The following is a 14,422-nucleotide window of genomic DNA, read 5'->3' as shown; positions in this document are numbered from 1 at the left end:
ATGTCCTTGTTTTGAAACAAATACATACAACAAAGACAGTCTCAAAGAGCGAGCAGGATTGTTCTTTTGCTTGTATTCGTACCTGTGAGGGACACACCACAAAAGCAGTGGCGTTTACTGAGAAGGCACCAGCCGGCAGAGAGAGCAGGCATGAGAGAGCTCAGCTGTGCGCAAGTCTGCCAGAAATACCAAAATCCATGATGGGAGACTGACTTACTAATATGTTGGGGTGCGATACCTGACTGAATGGTCTGTCAAAATTATCCACACATGAGAAACCTGCAGTTCCAAGACTAACCAGCTAATCCACAAACCCCTTTTTTAAATAAGCCCACATTAATCAAAACCCCAATTACCACTAAAGATAGCATGTAAAGAGGTGAGCCGCTGAGCTATTCGTGTGGCTTGTTGGAGTCAGACCACATTTGGAGATTGTTCAGAGAGAGAGGAGCAGAATGGGGAAATAATTGAGTCTGGTCAGAGGATGTCGGTGACAGAAGGAACTTCAGGAGGAGAGAGGATGAGAGAAATAAAGAGATGGTTGCTGCTAATAAGGATGATTCTGACCCTGAGAAATCTAAAGTTATTGAGAAAGCCAGAGACAGCTAGACCAGTCTAAGCCTAGAAAGAGGGACTCCTGGAAGGGTGGAAAAATGGGTATGTGATGAAGCGTCAAAGAAGCACAATCCCAGTGAGGAGAGCAGATATGGGATAGGAGAGGTTGCATTATGTATGAGAATGTAGCAGGATGATCGGGATCAGAGTAAGAGCCATGACCGTGGGATTGTAAGGCTGCGAGACTCCTAGAAAGAGCCACGTCGAAAGTTGTCCTTCTATGTGGCTATGACTCTTGGCCCATGGGGAGACAGTGGCCCAGCCGTGATCTGCTATGCAAATTGCATTTGTGGCTGCTAATCCCGATCTAACACTACGGGAGGTAGTCACACCACCGATTCAAGCAAGAGAAGACAAACCATTAAATAATGAAAAATCAGGAACAGTGACACGTCAACCTCGGGACTGTGAGTGCCTGGTAAAACCCTAGAGATGCCTTTCAGGAATTTCCAGAGATGTTTATTTTCCCCAAAAAACCATAAGTGATTCGACTGGCCGGATTTTTTTGCTTAACAGACTTGATTGTTCAGTCACATCAGGACATGGCAGACAAAGAGGATTTAGCTCTGGGAAGAGTGATCTCATCTGTATTACTTTCTATTGTTTTGATAATTGTTTTCCTTTTTTAATTTTATTGGCCAGATCATTCCATCCTTAATAAAAATTCTGTTATTTTGATATACTTTTGGTCCGGCCTTTGATTCCTGTTCTCTTTGTGACAGAGGTTTAGCACCAAAAGTTTGAGAGTGAGGTTAAGCACCAATGAAATATATATATGTGTGTGTCGGTGGACTGGTGTAACCACTACAGGGCTCTGTGTTTCAACCTCATGATAACAAGTTGGAATCAGGCAATTCCTCTCTGACCTTGATCCTTCCAACATCGATAACATGAGCACAAACAAGTAAAATTACACATCAGAATACACCTGTTATGTAGATACATGTATCTGTAATTTCATTTTACGTTTCTCCTAACGTTGAGGCATTGCTGAGAGTCCTGTTATGTTTAACATGTTCTCCTAATCCATTATCTGCATTTTGGAAGACCCAATAATTTGATATAGTGTATTTGGCATAGACCTGTATCTCTGGAAGCAGAGGTACTTCCCTGCAGGGCACTGGCCGTTTGTGGATAGATTGCAGGCTTATTTTGCTTGGACACGGTGTTGTAGTACCATTAGGTGCACCAACGGCAGAGGTTATGAGGACTCTCGGGGCTAGGGACACCAGCCAGCGTCAAAATGTGTTATGAAGTGGAGGTATACAGGGTTCCCCCAAAGTCCCATTGCACTGCTCAAATGCTTATCTCTCAGAAGCCAAGTGAGGAACCTATCCCTCTATAAATCAAATATAGAAATACAATTGGAATTCAAGAGAAATTGACTTGTTGCCATGCTATTACAATATGACATTTAAGCCCAGACTATGCCGTTACATTTATAGCCAATACCAACATAGCATGTGTTAGCCCCTCTTACTCCTCAAATCTAGCGACAGCTCTAACTCAATTCTCCTTCACCCAGACACAGAGTGGGAATAATGTATGTCAGGGACGTTGCATTCCCAGTGAGAGAATGCGTACACACCATACAGTAGTTACAGATTGCCCTGTATCAATGTTGTGATTGCCTCACCAAAGCAAGCTCCTTATCTCCATTGTATACCACCCTGGTGCCTGGCCACTTTGCACAGAGCCGTGCGCTAATGCAGGCCCTTCCACCAGAGTTCAACATGGCTGACTGGCTCTTTAAACCCTTGTTTTCCAGCTAGAAAAGTGAGTTGACCAATAAAGGAGGGGTAATTAAGTTTCGCTTTCTGTAATTCTTAAGGGAAGTAAAGGAAAACCATGGCAGTGCCAATGCCAGAGATTCTCCCCACCTGCAAGTTATGAGGAGGGAGAAGAAATCCAGTGAGTCATTAAATAATCAGGCGAATCGCAGCCCGAATAAAGGGTTCAGCTAAAAGCAGAAAATGGCAGAGTCAGGACAGAGATTTTGAAGGGAGAAAGTGTTACCAAAGAGAATCAGATCCACAAGCCTGCTGACAGCTATAACTTGCAAATGGAGAAAACCAGGAGCCAGGAAAAAAATTAAAGGCACCAGCCATGTGAGGGCTGTAGCTCAGACTCTGGCAGCGGACAGATAAAAAAGTGAAAAAGCTGCTGACATTTCTCTGAGGGCTATATGTCAGGACCAAGCAAGAGCCATAGACTATGAAGGAGAAACTGACTCTAGAGGCTCTATCCCAGGAGGGTGAACCCCAAGTTGTAGGTGATAATAACACAGCCGTATAACGACCCTAACATGGGAAAGAAATACTTTCTGTAAGCACAGGGTAATGCTATACCCTGACGAAGAGATGAATGCTTGCTGATAAGCTCAAAGGTATACCCTAGCAATTCAGATGGTACCTTCTAATAATGTGGTAACTTGTGACAGAGGGCGAAGAAGTATGTGCCGGTAATAGTTCATTGCCATTATCGCAGTGAGCCTAGTAGATCCACCCGTGACCAGGCGGTGATAATATCGGCACTAAGGAGAATCCTACATCCAAAAGGAAAGTCAAAAAGCTGGGCCATATATATCCCTTGGCCTGTGAGTTGAATCAAGATGCGAGCTGTGCGCTACAACCATTAGAAACTGAGATAAGTGAAATGCTGACAAGAACTGAATCCCTTTACATAGCCACTAGCACCCATTTAGTTCTCCATCCTCACACTTTAAGTTGAGCTGCCCTTTTTGAGTTGTAGTTAAAACCCCTAAGGGGTTCCACTTAACCGTTTTAGTTTGACAATAGAAGTCTTGAACCATATTATGTTGCCTTGTGTGTTCAGTTGGTCCTACACTGTCACAGCACTAAACATTGTTTCTTACTTCACAGTGGCATCTATGGCTGAGGATCCAGGAGTGGCTGCTCGTGCCCTTGCCTGCATCGCTGATGTTCTGGGCTGTATGGCCGAAGGAACAGGGGGCTTACGAAGTGGGCCAGCTGCCAACCTGGACTGGACAACTGCCTTCCAGTACTTGGAACGTGGCAACATTGTTCGGGGTGTAGAGGAATTGGCAAGAGTGAGGAACAAATGGCTGAGCAGGTAAGCATTGAGACTGAAAGTGAAAGTCTCATACTCGTCTGTAGCGGGATGCTGTATGTTTTTGATGTTTCCCTGATTGGCTATCTCTGTGGCATAATATGGGTTTCAGCATCGTTTGTAACCTCTTATCGACCATAAATCCGCCATGGTCAGGTTTCCCCAAGGCTTGTTTGATTTCCGTGGGGTACAGCATTCTGTACCTTGGGGTGGCTCTACAGGGAAGCTACATGTTGGTCATTGCCAGAACCAGATGTGACTTGCTTGTGAATAGTGTCTGCATTTACAGCTGAATCCACACCTGAGAGAAAGCCCATGGAGAATCCTGCAAAATGTCATTGAGACAGCCTCTCAATGGTTGGGGTGGATTGCACCAAACGTATGCAAGAATGCAGCCCTGTGATTGGAAGCTGAATAACCACCTCAGCTCCAATCTCCTATATAACCTGGCCTGGTCTACTGCCTTACCTTGTAAAAGTTGGTGGCCAATCCTGGCCAACATAAAAAGAGGAGCAAGTGAAAAGAGAGAATCCATCTTCTACTTGAACTGCCTCAGCTGGACTTGTTCTGTTTCTCCCAATAGTGACCTTGCATCCTCAGTGAACTGGGAAGCTGAACAATATGGCAGCACCATCGTGTTTCTCACGTTTGCACAGAAGCACCATCTGTGACTCGACAGCAGTCTTTCTTGCTTGTAGCTCTTCTGAAGCACCCGACCAGAGCTGCCACTGGCAACCAGAATAGAAGTACTTCTTCTGTGGAGGTCTCAACTTAAGAGGACGTTAGCGTTGACAGCCATCAATCAGAAACTGGCAAAGATATCACTGGTTTCTAAGCACTCAGACTGCTTTAAAAAAAACACCAGAGTGATCCCTGACGGAAGTCGTATCTATAATAAAGGATATACCTTTAACATTCAGACTATACTGAACCATTGGAGACAGCAATGCTTCAGGGCCATTTTCCCACTCAACTAATCAGAAACCTGTCTGTCTATTCCACTATTTCATATGTGAGACAGAATCTCAAATAGGTTTTTACAAGACCTGAGTTACCCCCCCTCGATTTCAAACGTGTTACCTTAAGGTCCAAGTTGACCTATGACTTTGTCGATCCATTTAAGAAATAGGATGACAAGACACAACCAGACCCTCGCCTCTTAGAGGTTATTCACATTTACAAAAATGGCGACCGGGCCGTTCCTGTGAACTACAGGCCGATCACCCTTTGGATGCTGATAGCAAGGTGTCTTCAGCTGTTTTCTTCGTTCCCAGTGAAAAGATCTTTTTCAAAAGATCTTTTCACTGAAAGGTTGCTTTAGAAAGACCGCTCCATGACCACACGGAACGGTCTTTCTAAAGTGAACAGTCATGTCCCTGCCGCACACAAGTGCGTGCAGGGGCTGACTGGCTCTGCGGGACCAGCAAGTGGAGGGGGAGGAGAACGGGTAAGTGTGTGTGTGCGCACACATGTGTGTTGTATGAATGTGTTTTGGTTTAGGGAGTGGCGAGGTGGGGGGGGCTGGGACTGAAATTCCGTGGGAGAGGGTGTGGGTGTGGGTGGGGGAGGGGGCTGGGGCTGAAATCAAGTGGGAGAGGGTGGGGGGAGAATATATTTTTTTAAAAAGGGAAAACCACATTTTAAAGTTATCAAGAGAAATAGACCTTTACAATGACAGTTTTGTGATCAAAAGAAAATCGGTCAAGTAAATCAGTCTTTTTCTCTTGAGATCTTTAAAAAAAGGTAATTTCACGTAGAACTGTTTTCTTGGATGAGCTGGAAGCCTGGGCCTGTAGAAATGGTCTACTACAGATTTTTCAGACAGGCTTTTGAAAGGTTCTGAATATTTCACTCAATGCCCTTCTTAATTGTCTGCAAGAGAAGGCCTGGAGTGGAAAGGTTCCTCCTTATACACTGCCTTAATTGGCTTCTCGCAGTCCTTTGATTCAGTAAACAGGAAGTAAACAGGAGCCTGCTATGGCATAAGTTAAATTCTTGGGGCATTCCCTCTCCCCTATAAGCCATAATAACATATCTGCATGAGGATACAGTGGTCCAGATTAGACTAGATGGCCTGGGCAGTCTCTCAAAGCCAATAGAGACTCACAGAGGATTGCGGCAGGGTTGCCTATTGGGTCATTGCTTATTTAATTTATATATCTTGGACATTGGTGCTTATGAGCCCTACAATTGGCTTATTGATAGTAACATGGCTCACATATGCAGACAACTTAGTCTTAGTTGACTCCACCCAGCTGGTGCTTCAGCGCCTCTTGAACGCCGTGGAGGAATACGCAGCTGCTAAGGAGTTGGTATGAAAGCCTAAAAAATCCAATCTTATTCATTTAATTAGAAATGGGAATACACTATATGGCTACATGTGGAACTAGGGTGAGTGGGTCCTAAACCCGGTGAGAAAAGTAACCTATTTGGGCTCTGCAAATAGTGAATAGGTTGAATATTAAAATTGAACAATTTGTGCACCAGATGAGGATAATAAAGCAAAAATATTGCAGATTCACTATAACTCCTCTAATTCTGTTTTATATTTCTAACATGAGCCCCTCGATTTTATGTGGTATGGATGTTGAGCCACAGATTATGGATCAGGATTGGACTATTTCAGAAGGTTGTTTGTGGAAGAAGGTCTTCAACCTCCCTATGTACTTCCCAATGGCGTCTCCTGGGTTTGAACTGTGGCTGGCCTCGCTTAATGGGTGGTTATGTTGGTGAGGCCTGTTTTGTTGGGGGAAATTATTGCTTCAGATTCAGGGGTACCCATTTTCTGATTTGTATGTAATTCTAGATACTAAGAAATTGTCTGTTAGTAAAGCTACACTGTTTTGTGGAGGGCATTTTAAAAGATTGTGGCCTCTCACTGGGATTAATCCCCTGCTATTGAAAAAATGTTTTTTTTACTGTGACTGGAGCAGAACTATTGATTGGATGCGAGGATATTCTTTATATGGTTCTTTATCCATTTTGGATAAACCCATGAGCACTGTGCCCAGGTATTTGTACAAGTTTCAAAATGTCTTCTGGCGTGACAAATTTTTAAGATTTACATTGAATCTCTTATATACTAATGTAATGTTAGCATCACTCTTGAAGGATTTGGTGATTTTAGAGGGTTGTATTTTTTTCCTGGAGGATGAGACTCAATCACAAAAGCACCTTATGGTTGTCTGTCCTAAGCAATCTCATAATTAGATTACTGGGATGTTTTGTAGAGCCAGTGGCCTGGTTGAATACAGATGAATTTTGGTACAGATTAAATTTCGACAATGAAACGCTGCTTTTGAAGCCCTTCCATTCCATCCCCTGGGAAGTAATTTTCTTTCAGTACATTTTAGCTTGTTGAAAAATCAAAGGGCCGATTCATGTTGGGTTTGTTGCTTGCTATTTATAGGAATATGAAATATGCACTTGATTGTGTGTTTTGGTGTTTTTATTCTGTGTTGTTATTCCATGATTTGATGATATGATATTGAACTTGAACTATACTATACTTTTTTGTTGCTTCATGTTTTCTTTTTGTATGCGCTCTTTTGTGTTTTTTATGTGAAAGGTTTAATGTATTTAACCATAACACCAAGAGCCCTACACCCAAAGACTCTTCCAACCTAAGTACAAACGTGCCAAAGCAGGAGGATCCAGTTTCCCAGTCATTGCAGCCAAGCAATGGAACGCCCTTCCACATGCGATAAGAGCAGAGCAATTCTACTGGGCTTTCCGAAAAGCTCTTAAAACCTGGTTGTTTATCTAATATTACTCACCTTAGCTTGCCTGACCTCAGTTGCATTGCTCCTGTAACTTACTGTATATATAAAAAATAGGATGACAACATAAGCACCCACCTAGAGACTTTTTGAAAATAGCTACCTGGAACCTGAGTAAACGCCTTAGAAACCTTTTAAAAGAAATACATTCTACTTTCATACTCTCTCTCTCTGTTGATCTTTCTTTATTCAAAGTAATAAAATGTTACTCTGTATTCTTGTCTACACCACTTTCCTCCTAAGAGTTTCCATTAATTGCTCGGCCATAGCTTAAGGGGTTTCTATTTGCCTGGGTTTGGCTAGTTACATCCAAGGGCTAGATATGGGGCTGGGGTTGTCCTATTAATAGTGAGGTGCATCAGATAGCTGGTGTAGGAGCCTGGGGGTAGCACAGCATCAGCTCCAGAAAAAGGGTTGTCATAATTCTCGAGCCATAATTCTAAGATTTCTACTGAACTTTGTCCTGCAAATGGATAATCGGTAGGTGTCATCTAGGGTCACACTTTATTTCTGTGTTGTGTGTCTACATTTATTAGGTAAACTGATGTGACTAAGTACTTAACTTTACTGCATTATATATCACTGTTGGTCCTTTTTATTCCCCAATTTAGTTTACACTGTTTTATTTGTATGTTCATACTGTGGGGTCAACGGAAATGCCATTTACCCCTCACACCTTTTTCCTTTGTATTTTCAAATGCCTCCTTTTCCTTTTAAAAAAAAGTTTTTTTTTCCATCAGTTGTTAAAATTAGTGCATTCATTCCACTGAGTTGCAATAACGTGAATACATTTGATGATATCAAAGATAATGACCAATCCACCTGGAGTCTTGTGCTTATTATCCCCAAATGCCTCTGCTGCCTTTTTTCCGCTACCCTGGTCTTGTTTGGCACTCAGGTGCCTGTCAAGAGTGCCAGCATTTCATTATCGGGTCCAGGAAAGGGTAGGGCCTGCTAAATCAGATTTGGTGATATAAACAGTTTTTAAAAATCCCTTTTTTTATATTTTGGGTGTTATTCTTAGGTTGTACGGGACTGTACATGGTTTGGTTTACATCTTTTCCAGGGCTAGGTATGCACGGGGCAAGTTTTGCGTTGGCCATTGGGTGGTGACTATCTCCTATAATGATGCACCAGCACTGTGACACAGTCCAAGATGGAAGTGTTTGTAGCTTGTCATGGAGCGGCACAAGAATCCTCTTGGTACTGCTTCCCTGAGGTATGCAAATGTTGCTGGAATCGGCTGTCAACCTTTCTGGGTGCAAGTTATATCTTGCACCTCGACTCCTTCAATGTGTGGAAACTGCTTTAACAAAAGAAATCATTCCAGCGTAGAATATACGTTGATCACATAGTCATTGCCACAGCATTCAGGACTTTGTGGGAGATGTTTTCAGAGTGCATTTGCTACATTACAACATTAATTAAAGCTAGCCTCTAGGTAATACCAGAGAAAATCCAGTGCTTTGAAAAGACTGCCGATCTGAGAGAAAGCAATTCAAGGCGTGACTAGTATTCCACATTTGTCAAGTGAAAGCAGTGTGCACCCGGTAAGAGTGCAGAAAGAGGAGACTGACACATAGGTGCCATGATTGTTGACATTGAATTTTATTTGTTAAAAAATCAAAAGGAAACCTATCTCTCCCTAACTCTAAGAGTTGTTTCCCTGCATTCACTAAGGAATCTGTCAGAATGTCCAAGTAACTGAAAAGGAGTCCACTGTCGTGTGTCAAAATGCATACCTCTATCCCATACACTAGCAACTGAACTAAAGAGATACTGGATCTTCATGGTCAAGAAGAATGACTCCCTTCTTCTGTACACTGGATTATAATTCCAAGTGGCAGGTGGGAGATGCGCTTGAGAGAATAACTCCCTTCTCCAGGTTGCGTTTCCTTTCCAAGATACAACGCAAAGTTCCAACTTGAGGTGCTGTAAAGTTCTCAGTTCAAACTCAAATGTTCCAACTCAAACATCATTCCTTATTGTTCATAGTTGTCCTCACTATTGGGTTCCTGGAGAATGCTTCCCTTCTCCAGGTATCTTGTTCTCAATACTTTGACCGTTTTTACCGTCTGAATCTAGGACAATAATTGTGACTGCATCCATCATGGGATCCCTAGACTACTGCAACAGAATCTATCTAGACCAACCTGAGGCTTTATTACAACAGCTACAGACTCTCCAGAATGCAGCTGCTCGCCTCGCTTTGGGTGCTCCCAGACTTACACACCCTCACGACCTACTCCGTCAACTACACTGGCTCCCGGTTTGGAGCCGAGTCAAATTTAAAATCCTCTGTCTCCTTCATCGTGTCACTCACAATACTGGGGCTGAGTTTCTAGGATATAGGCTTGTGCCCTATGAACCTAGCAGGCTTATTTGCTTGGCTAATCAATCTTTGCTATGCATTCCCATATTCTACCAGTGCCATATCCGGAGGAAGATCCATTACAGTACTTGCCCCATGCTCTCGAGGGCCCTGCCGCCAGAGCTTTCTAATATTCAAGAATACCCTCTCCTTCGAAGTAATATGAAAACCCATCTGTTTAGCCCTCCCGGTCTGTAGTGGCTCTCTCCCTCACTCCCACCAGCCCCTTGATGCCTCTCGGTCTTTGTTTGCACTCTACAAATATGTATACAATACAATACTTTCACAGTGCCAAGGGAATTACTTCCTTCCCCGGAACTTCCCCAGCTTTGCTTCATGATGCACATCAACAGGGGAGTGGGGGTTGGCTTTCTTACCCTGATTCCTCTTGGCTTCCTTCAAGTTTCACAATGTCAGGGGGGTGGTTCCCTTCCACTGGCCTTCCTTCCAACTGTTCTTGTACTTTGCAAGACCCCCAGGGGAATGACTCCCTTTCCCTGGTCTTTCTAACGATTCTCACCACTCATGGGGAAATGTCTCCCTTCCCCTGGTTAATCTTCAAACTTGCTCTCACAATTCACACTGCCAGGGGATGACACCCTTCCCCTGGCCTTTCTCAAGCTTCTTGTTACAGTTCCCACTGTCAGGGGGAATGACATTCTTTAGATTTGACTTTTTTACAGTGCACAGTACCAGGGGGGAATGACTCCTTTCCCCTGGCTTTCTTGAAGGCCGTTGTATAGATCTGTTGAGTGTGGGTCCCACACCTGGATGTTTCTCTACTCCTGCTCAGGCAGACCTGGTTCCCCTACCAGGTACTGCAACGGAGAATATGGCTTAATGTATTCTTCTCCTGTGGGTGTGGGTCCCAGACCCAAACTTTGTTACTTTTCATGGTTTTGACAGAACTGGTTCACTATCCTGCCGGGTACCACCATGAGGAAGATGGCTTAGGAGGCTGCTCGTTTTGGGTTGCAGGCCCGAGACCTGTTTTTCTTTAATCTTCCGTCCTTTGGGGGCCCAACCAACAGTCCTGGACACCCAGGGCTCTGCAGGGTGCTGACTGACGCCGTCCAGTCGTTTGTGGGCTTTTCTGCCTCCCTGAATGCAGCGACTCCGCAGTATTTCCCTGTTCCCGGGCTGTGCGTCTCCAGCTGAGTGCACATACCAGTTTCCTCGATTGGCTGGTTGCTGTTGCTTCTCTACCTAAGCAGGTCTGACCATGACAGACTTTCGGGGATGCCTCTACCTGTGGGTAAGCATCCTGGTTTACGCTCTCTTGGCTTCTTTGATCCGTCCGCCTTCGAATCTTCCGGTTTCTCCAGGGCGGTGTGAGAAACCTGAAGGTGTCTCCCTGGCTAGTCCCAGGGGACCTGGCATCCAGGACACAGCCATCGCTATTGGATCCAGTTCCTGGGGGGTGGACCAGTGAGGGAAGATCACCTGAATTAGGGGTCCTTGGGGAGTGGGACACCAACGTCCGACACTCAGTATCCCCCTCCTTTCAACACCTTTTCCCCATCTTAACACGTAGGATATTCCGAAACACTGCCCCCCCTTTCCCGACACAAACACTTTCGCACAACACGGAAGGCCTGCATGCCCACTTGACGAGAGCAAAAAGCACAATGGTAGCTTTTCAGCATCATGTGCCCGGGAGGCCAAAGGCAAAGGAGCGACATAGGCCTTCCCTTCAGCTTTCTGTAAACATTATTCATTGGACTCCAGCGTAATGGTTGACACCCAATTTTTTTCATTAATTTTTTTATTGTGATTGTAGTCAACATTTTCACTTTTTACACAAAATTCAACATTAACAAAAAGCAATCAATTCAACTACAATTCAAGACCAAAAAACAACCAAACAGCAAAGAGAGAAAAAAGAGGTCCTAAAACAGACATTTGCATAAAAATAAAAATAAAAACCAAAAAACTCAAAACAAAACCAAGACAAATTACAGCAATTCATTCCTCCAACAGTCTAAAAAACAATCCTAATCAGTCTGAGCATTCAAGTCTATTTTGAAAAGTAAAAAATGAAAGAGGCAAACAGTTTCAATATCAAAACGTATTTTCTTCTAATTAAGCATTCTAATTAAATCCTGCTCTTTCAAAACAAAAATCACTTCCGAAGTAAGAAAAGTGTCTTGTCCCAGTGACAATCTTGGCCAAAACAAATTCATATTGAGCATTCTAGGGCCATGCACAAATCTTTGAAATCTTTTCCGTCTAAGATTCCAAGTCCCTAGACACTCTGATAGCAGATGAACAGCTGTTTGTTTTACACCTTCTGTACATCTATCACATACATTTGAAGGGGTTAACACCGGGTCCCTGATATGCTGAATTTCCAAAGAAAGTACCAAGTTCAGTCTAAATCTTAAAAAATGAGATCTAAAGACTGGATTAACTGATCTTTTCAAGTAGGCAGGAAGAGAGGATCTGGGTTTATCTGTCTCGGTCCATGAGGCAGATATTTTGCCAGTTCTGATCCAGTCTGTTCGTTTAATGCAATCTTTGACCTTCAGAGGATTTTGAATTAGAATATCATCTGATGTATCAGCAGCCTCTAAGATTTGATTACATTTTAGTCTCAGGGAATTCAAAAAGAGATTATTGTTCAATTTCATTTGTTGTGCAATTTCCTCAAATAAAATCGTTTTCGCTGGTACCAAGGCAAACCTATATATACTAAGCCATTTCCATTCCATAACTGAAAGCAGAGAAACCAAACCTAGTTCATATCGAACACATGAGATTGGCACAGAATTAGGCAATCCTAATATTTCTTTCCAAATGTTCCCTTCAGCCCTGTCCCAGCTAACACTGAAGGCCTGTAAATTACATTCCAATCCATATATAATAGATGGGATCACCTTTCCCAGATAGAATTTTATTAATGGTAATAAAGAGAATCTACAATATTTAGAGTAGATTCTCTTAATTTGTACCGCAACGTTGTCATCTTATTCTCAATGGTTGAAAGGAGATGGACATAGTCGGAGAGTCCAAAATCTCTGAACCTAAATAAGTCACTTCTCTGGCTGTTTGAATAAATAGATTATTTAAATGCCATTACGGTCTGGTGATTCTTAGTAGATGTTTAAAAATCACAATTTTTGACTTATTAGAGTTAATTGTCAAATCGTTCAACAAAGCATAATCAGCTAGAGCAGTTAGTAAACGCTGAAAGCCGACTTGGGTGTGGTCAATGACCACAATATCGTCGGCATATGCAAGCCAGTTAATTTTCCTGTTTCCAATTTGTGGAGTGACCAAGCCCTTCTCCATCGCACATTGAGACAGATCCGCAAGGAACAGGATAAATAGGAAAGGGGCCAACATACAGCCTTGATGGACACCCGTCTCAACCGTCTTAACAGGTTGAGAGAGGTCACCCATTTTCGACAATCTCACTCTGATAACTGTTCCTTGGTGCAACTGAACTAGAACATTTAACAGACGGTCCGTCAGACCCCAGTTTTTTTATTTGGACCATAGTTTATTTCTATTAACGGTGGCAAAGGCCTGGGAGAGATCGACCCAAGCACTGAAAAACGTCGGGCCTGCCTTAACAAATGAAGGTAAAGTGATACATCTTAGGATCAGTATGTTGAGGGAGGTAGATATCTCACTTCTAAATTCAGTCTGTTCCCTAGGAAGGATTGCCTTAAGCTCCGCACAATTCTTTAGTTCGTCCAGGATCAGTCCGCAGAAAATGTTACCATCCACGTCCAATAAGGATATGGGCCGATAATTCGCCTCAACCAGACGGTCTCCCCTTTTTATAGATTGGTATAATGATTTTGTTTTTCCACGACTCTGGAATTGTTTGCGACTCCAAGATATTCTCAAATAAGAGCTTAAGAGTACTGGCCCAAATAGTAGTATTTTTCTTCAAGATTGAATTCGGAAGACCATTTGGGTCAGGTGCTCTCGAAGTAGATGACTTCCCTATCAGACACACAATATCATCGATCTCAAAATAAAGAGACCATTTTGCGTCTTGTTGGTGATATTGCTCCTTTGAATTTACAGGGGCATAGACCTTTAAAAAGTAATTCCTCCATACCCTTTCGTTAATAACCGAAATCTGTAGAGAATCAGTAGGTGAGTGGGCAGAATTAATAATCGCCCAAAAGTTCTTTGAATTTCTCATAGAGACAGGTTTCAACATGTCTACACCGTCTCTAGGGTATAGCATAAACCTGTGACTATGTGCCCAGTTCTTATAGGCAGTATTCACATGTTTCAGTTGAGCAGTACATTCTCTAAGATCTTTGATTGTTTTATTTAATTCTATTTTTTTCTGCTCTTACCCTCCTTTTTTCTTCCAAAATTTGATTATCAAAAGAGTGCCTGTGTTTCTTCACCGGCTTACCCCTTCCAATAATCGGTGTATTCAAATCCCACAGAAAATTGATATAGTTATTTGGTTTACATTGAGCGGTCCATTGGTGTTCAGATAGGTTCTTAAATGCCACTCGCAGGTTATCAATAAGGGTTTGTCCCCCCCTTTCAAATTTCACCACTCTGTTACCAGCTGAATTAACTACCGATTGTGTAT

At 42.9% G+C, this 14,422-nt stretch overlaps 1 protein-coding gene across 5 annotated transcripts in view; it reads left to right on the top strand.

Annotated features, from left to right (window-relative positions):
- The window catches only part of FCSK (fucose kinase), a 1,510,689-nt gene that overhangs the window by 1,035,703 nt on the left and 460,564 nt on the right, over positions 1-14,422 (top strand). For all 5 annotated transcript variants that reach the window (XM_069654984.1, XM_069654992.1, XM_069654977.1 and 2 more), the window contains one exon: positions 3,498-3,708. In XM_069654984.1, coding sequence (XP_069511085.1) covers positions 3,498-3,708 — 211 coding nt within the window. The remainder of the gene's footprint in view (positions 1-3,497; positions 3,709-14,422) is intronic.

This window comes from Ambystoma mexicanum, chromosome 1p (genome assembly GCF_040938575.1).
Source record: "Ambystoma mexicanum isolate Mex_15411 chromosome 1p, UKY_AmexF1_1, whole genome shotgun sequence".
NCBI lineage: Eukaryota > Metazoa > Chordata > Amphibia > Caudata > Ambystomatidae > Ambystoma > Ambystoma mexicanum.
Note: the sequence above shows the minus strand (reverse complement) of the source record. Positions and strands in the feature narration are given on the sequence as shown.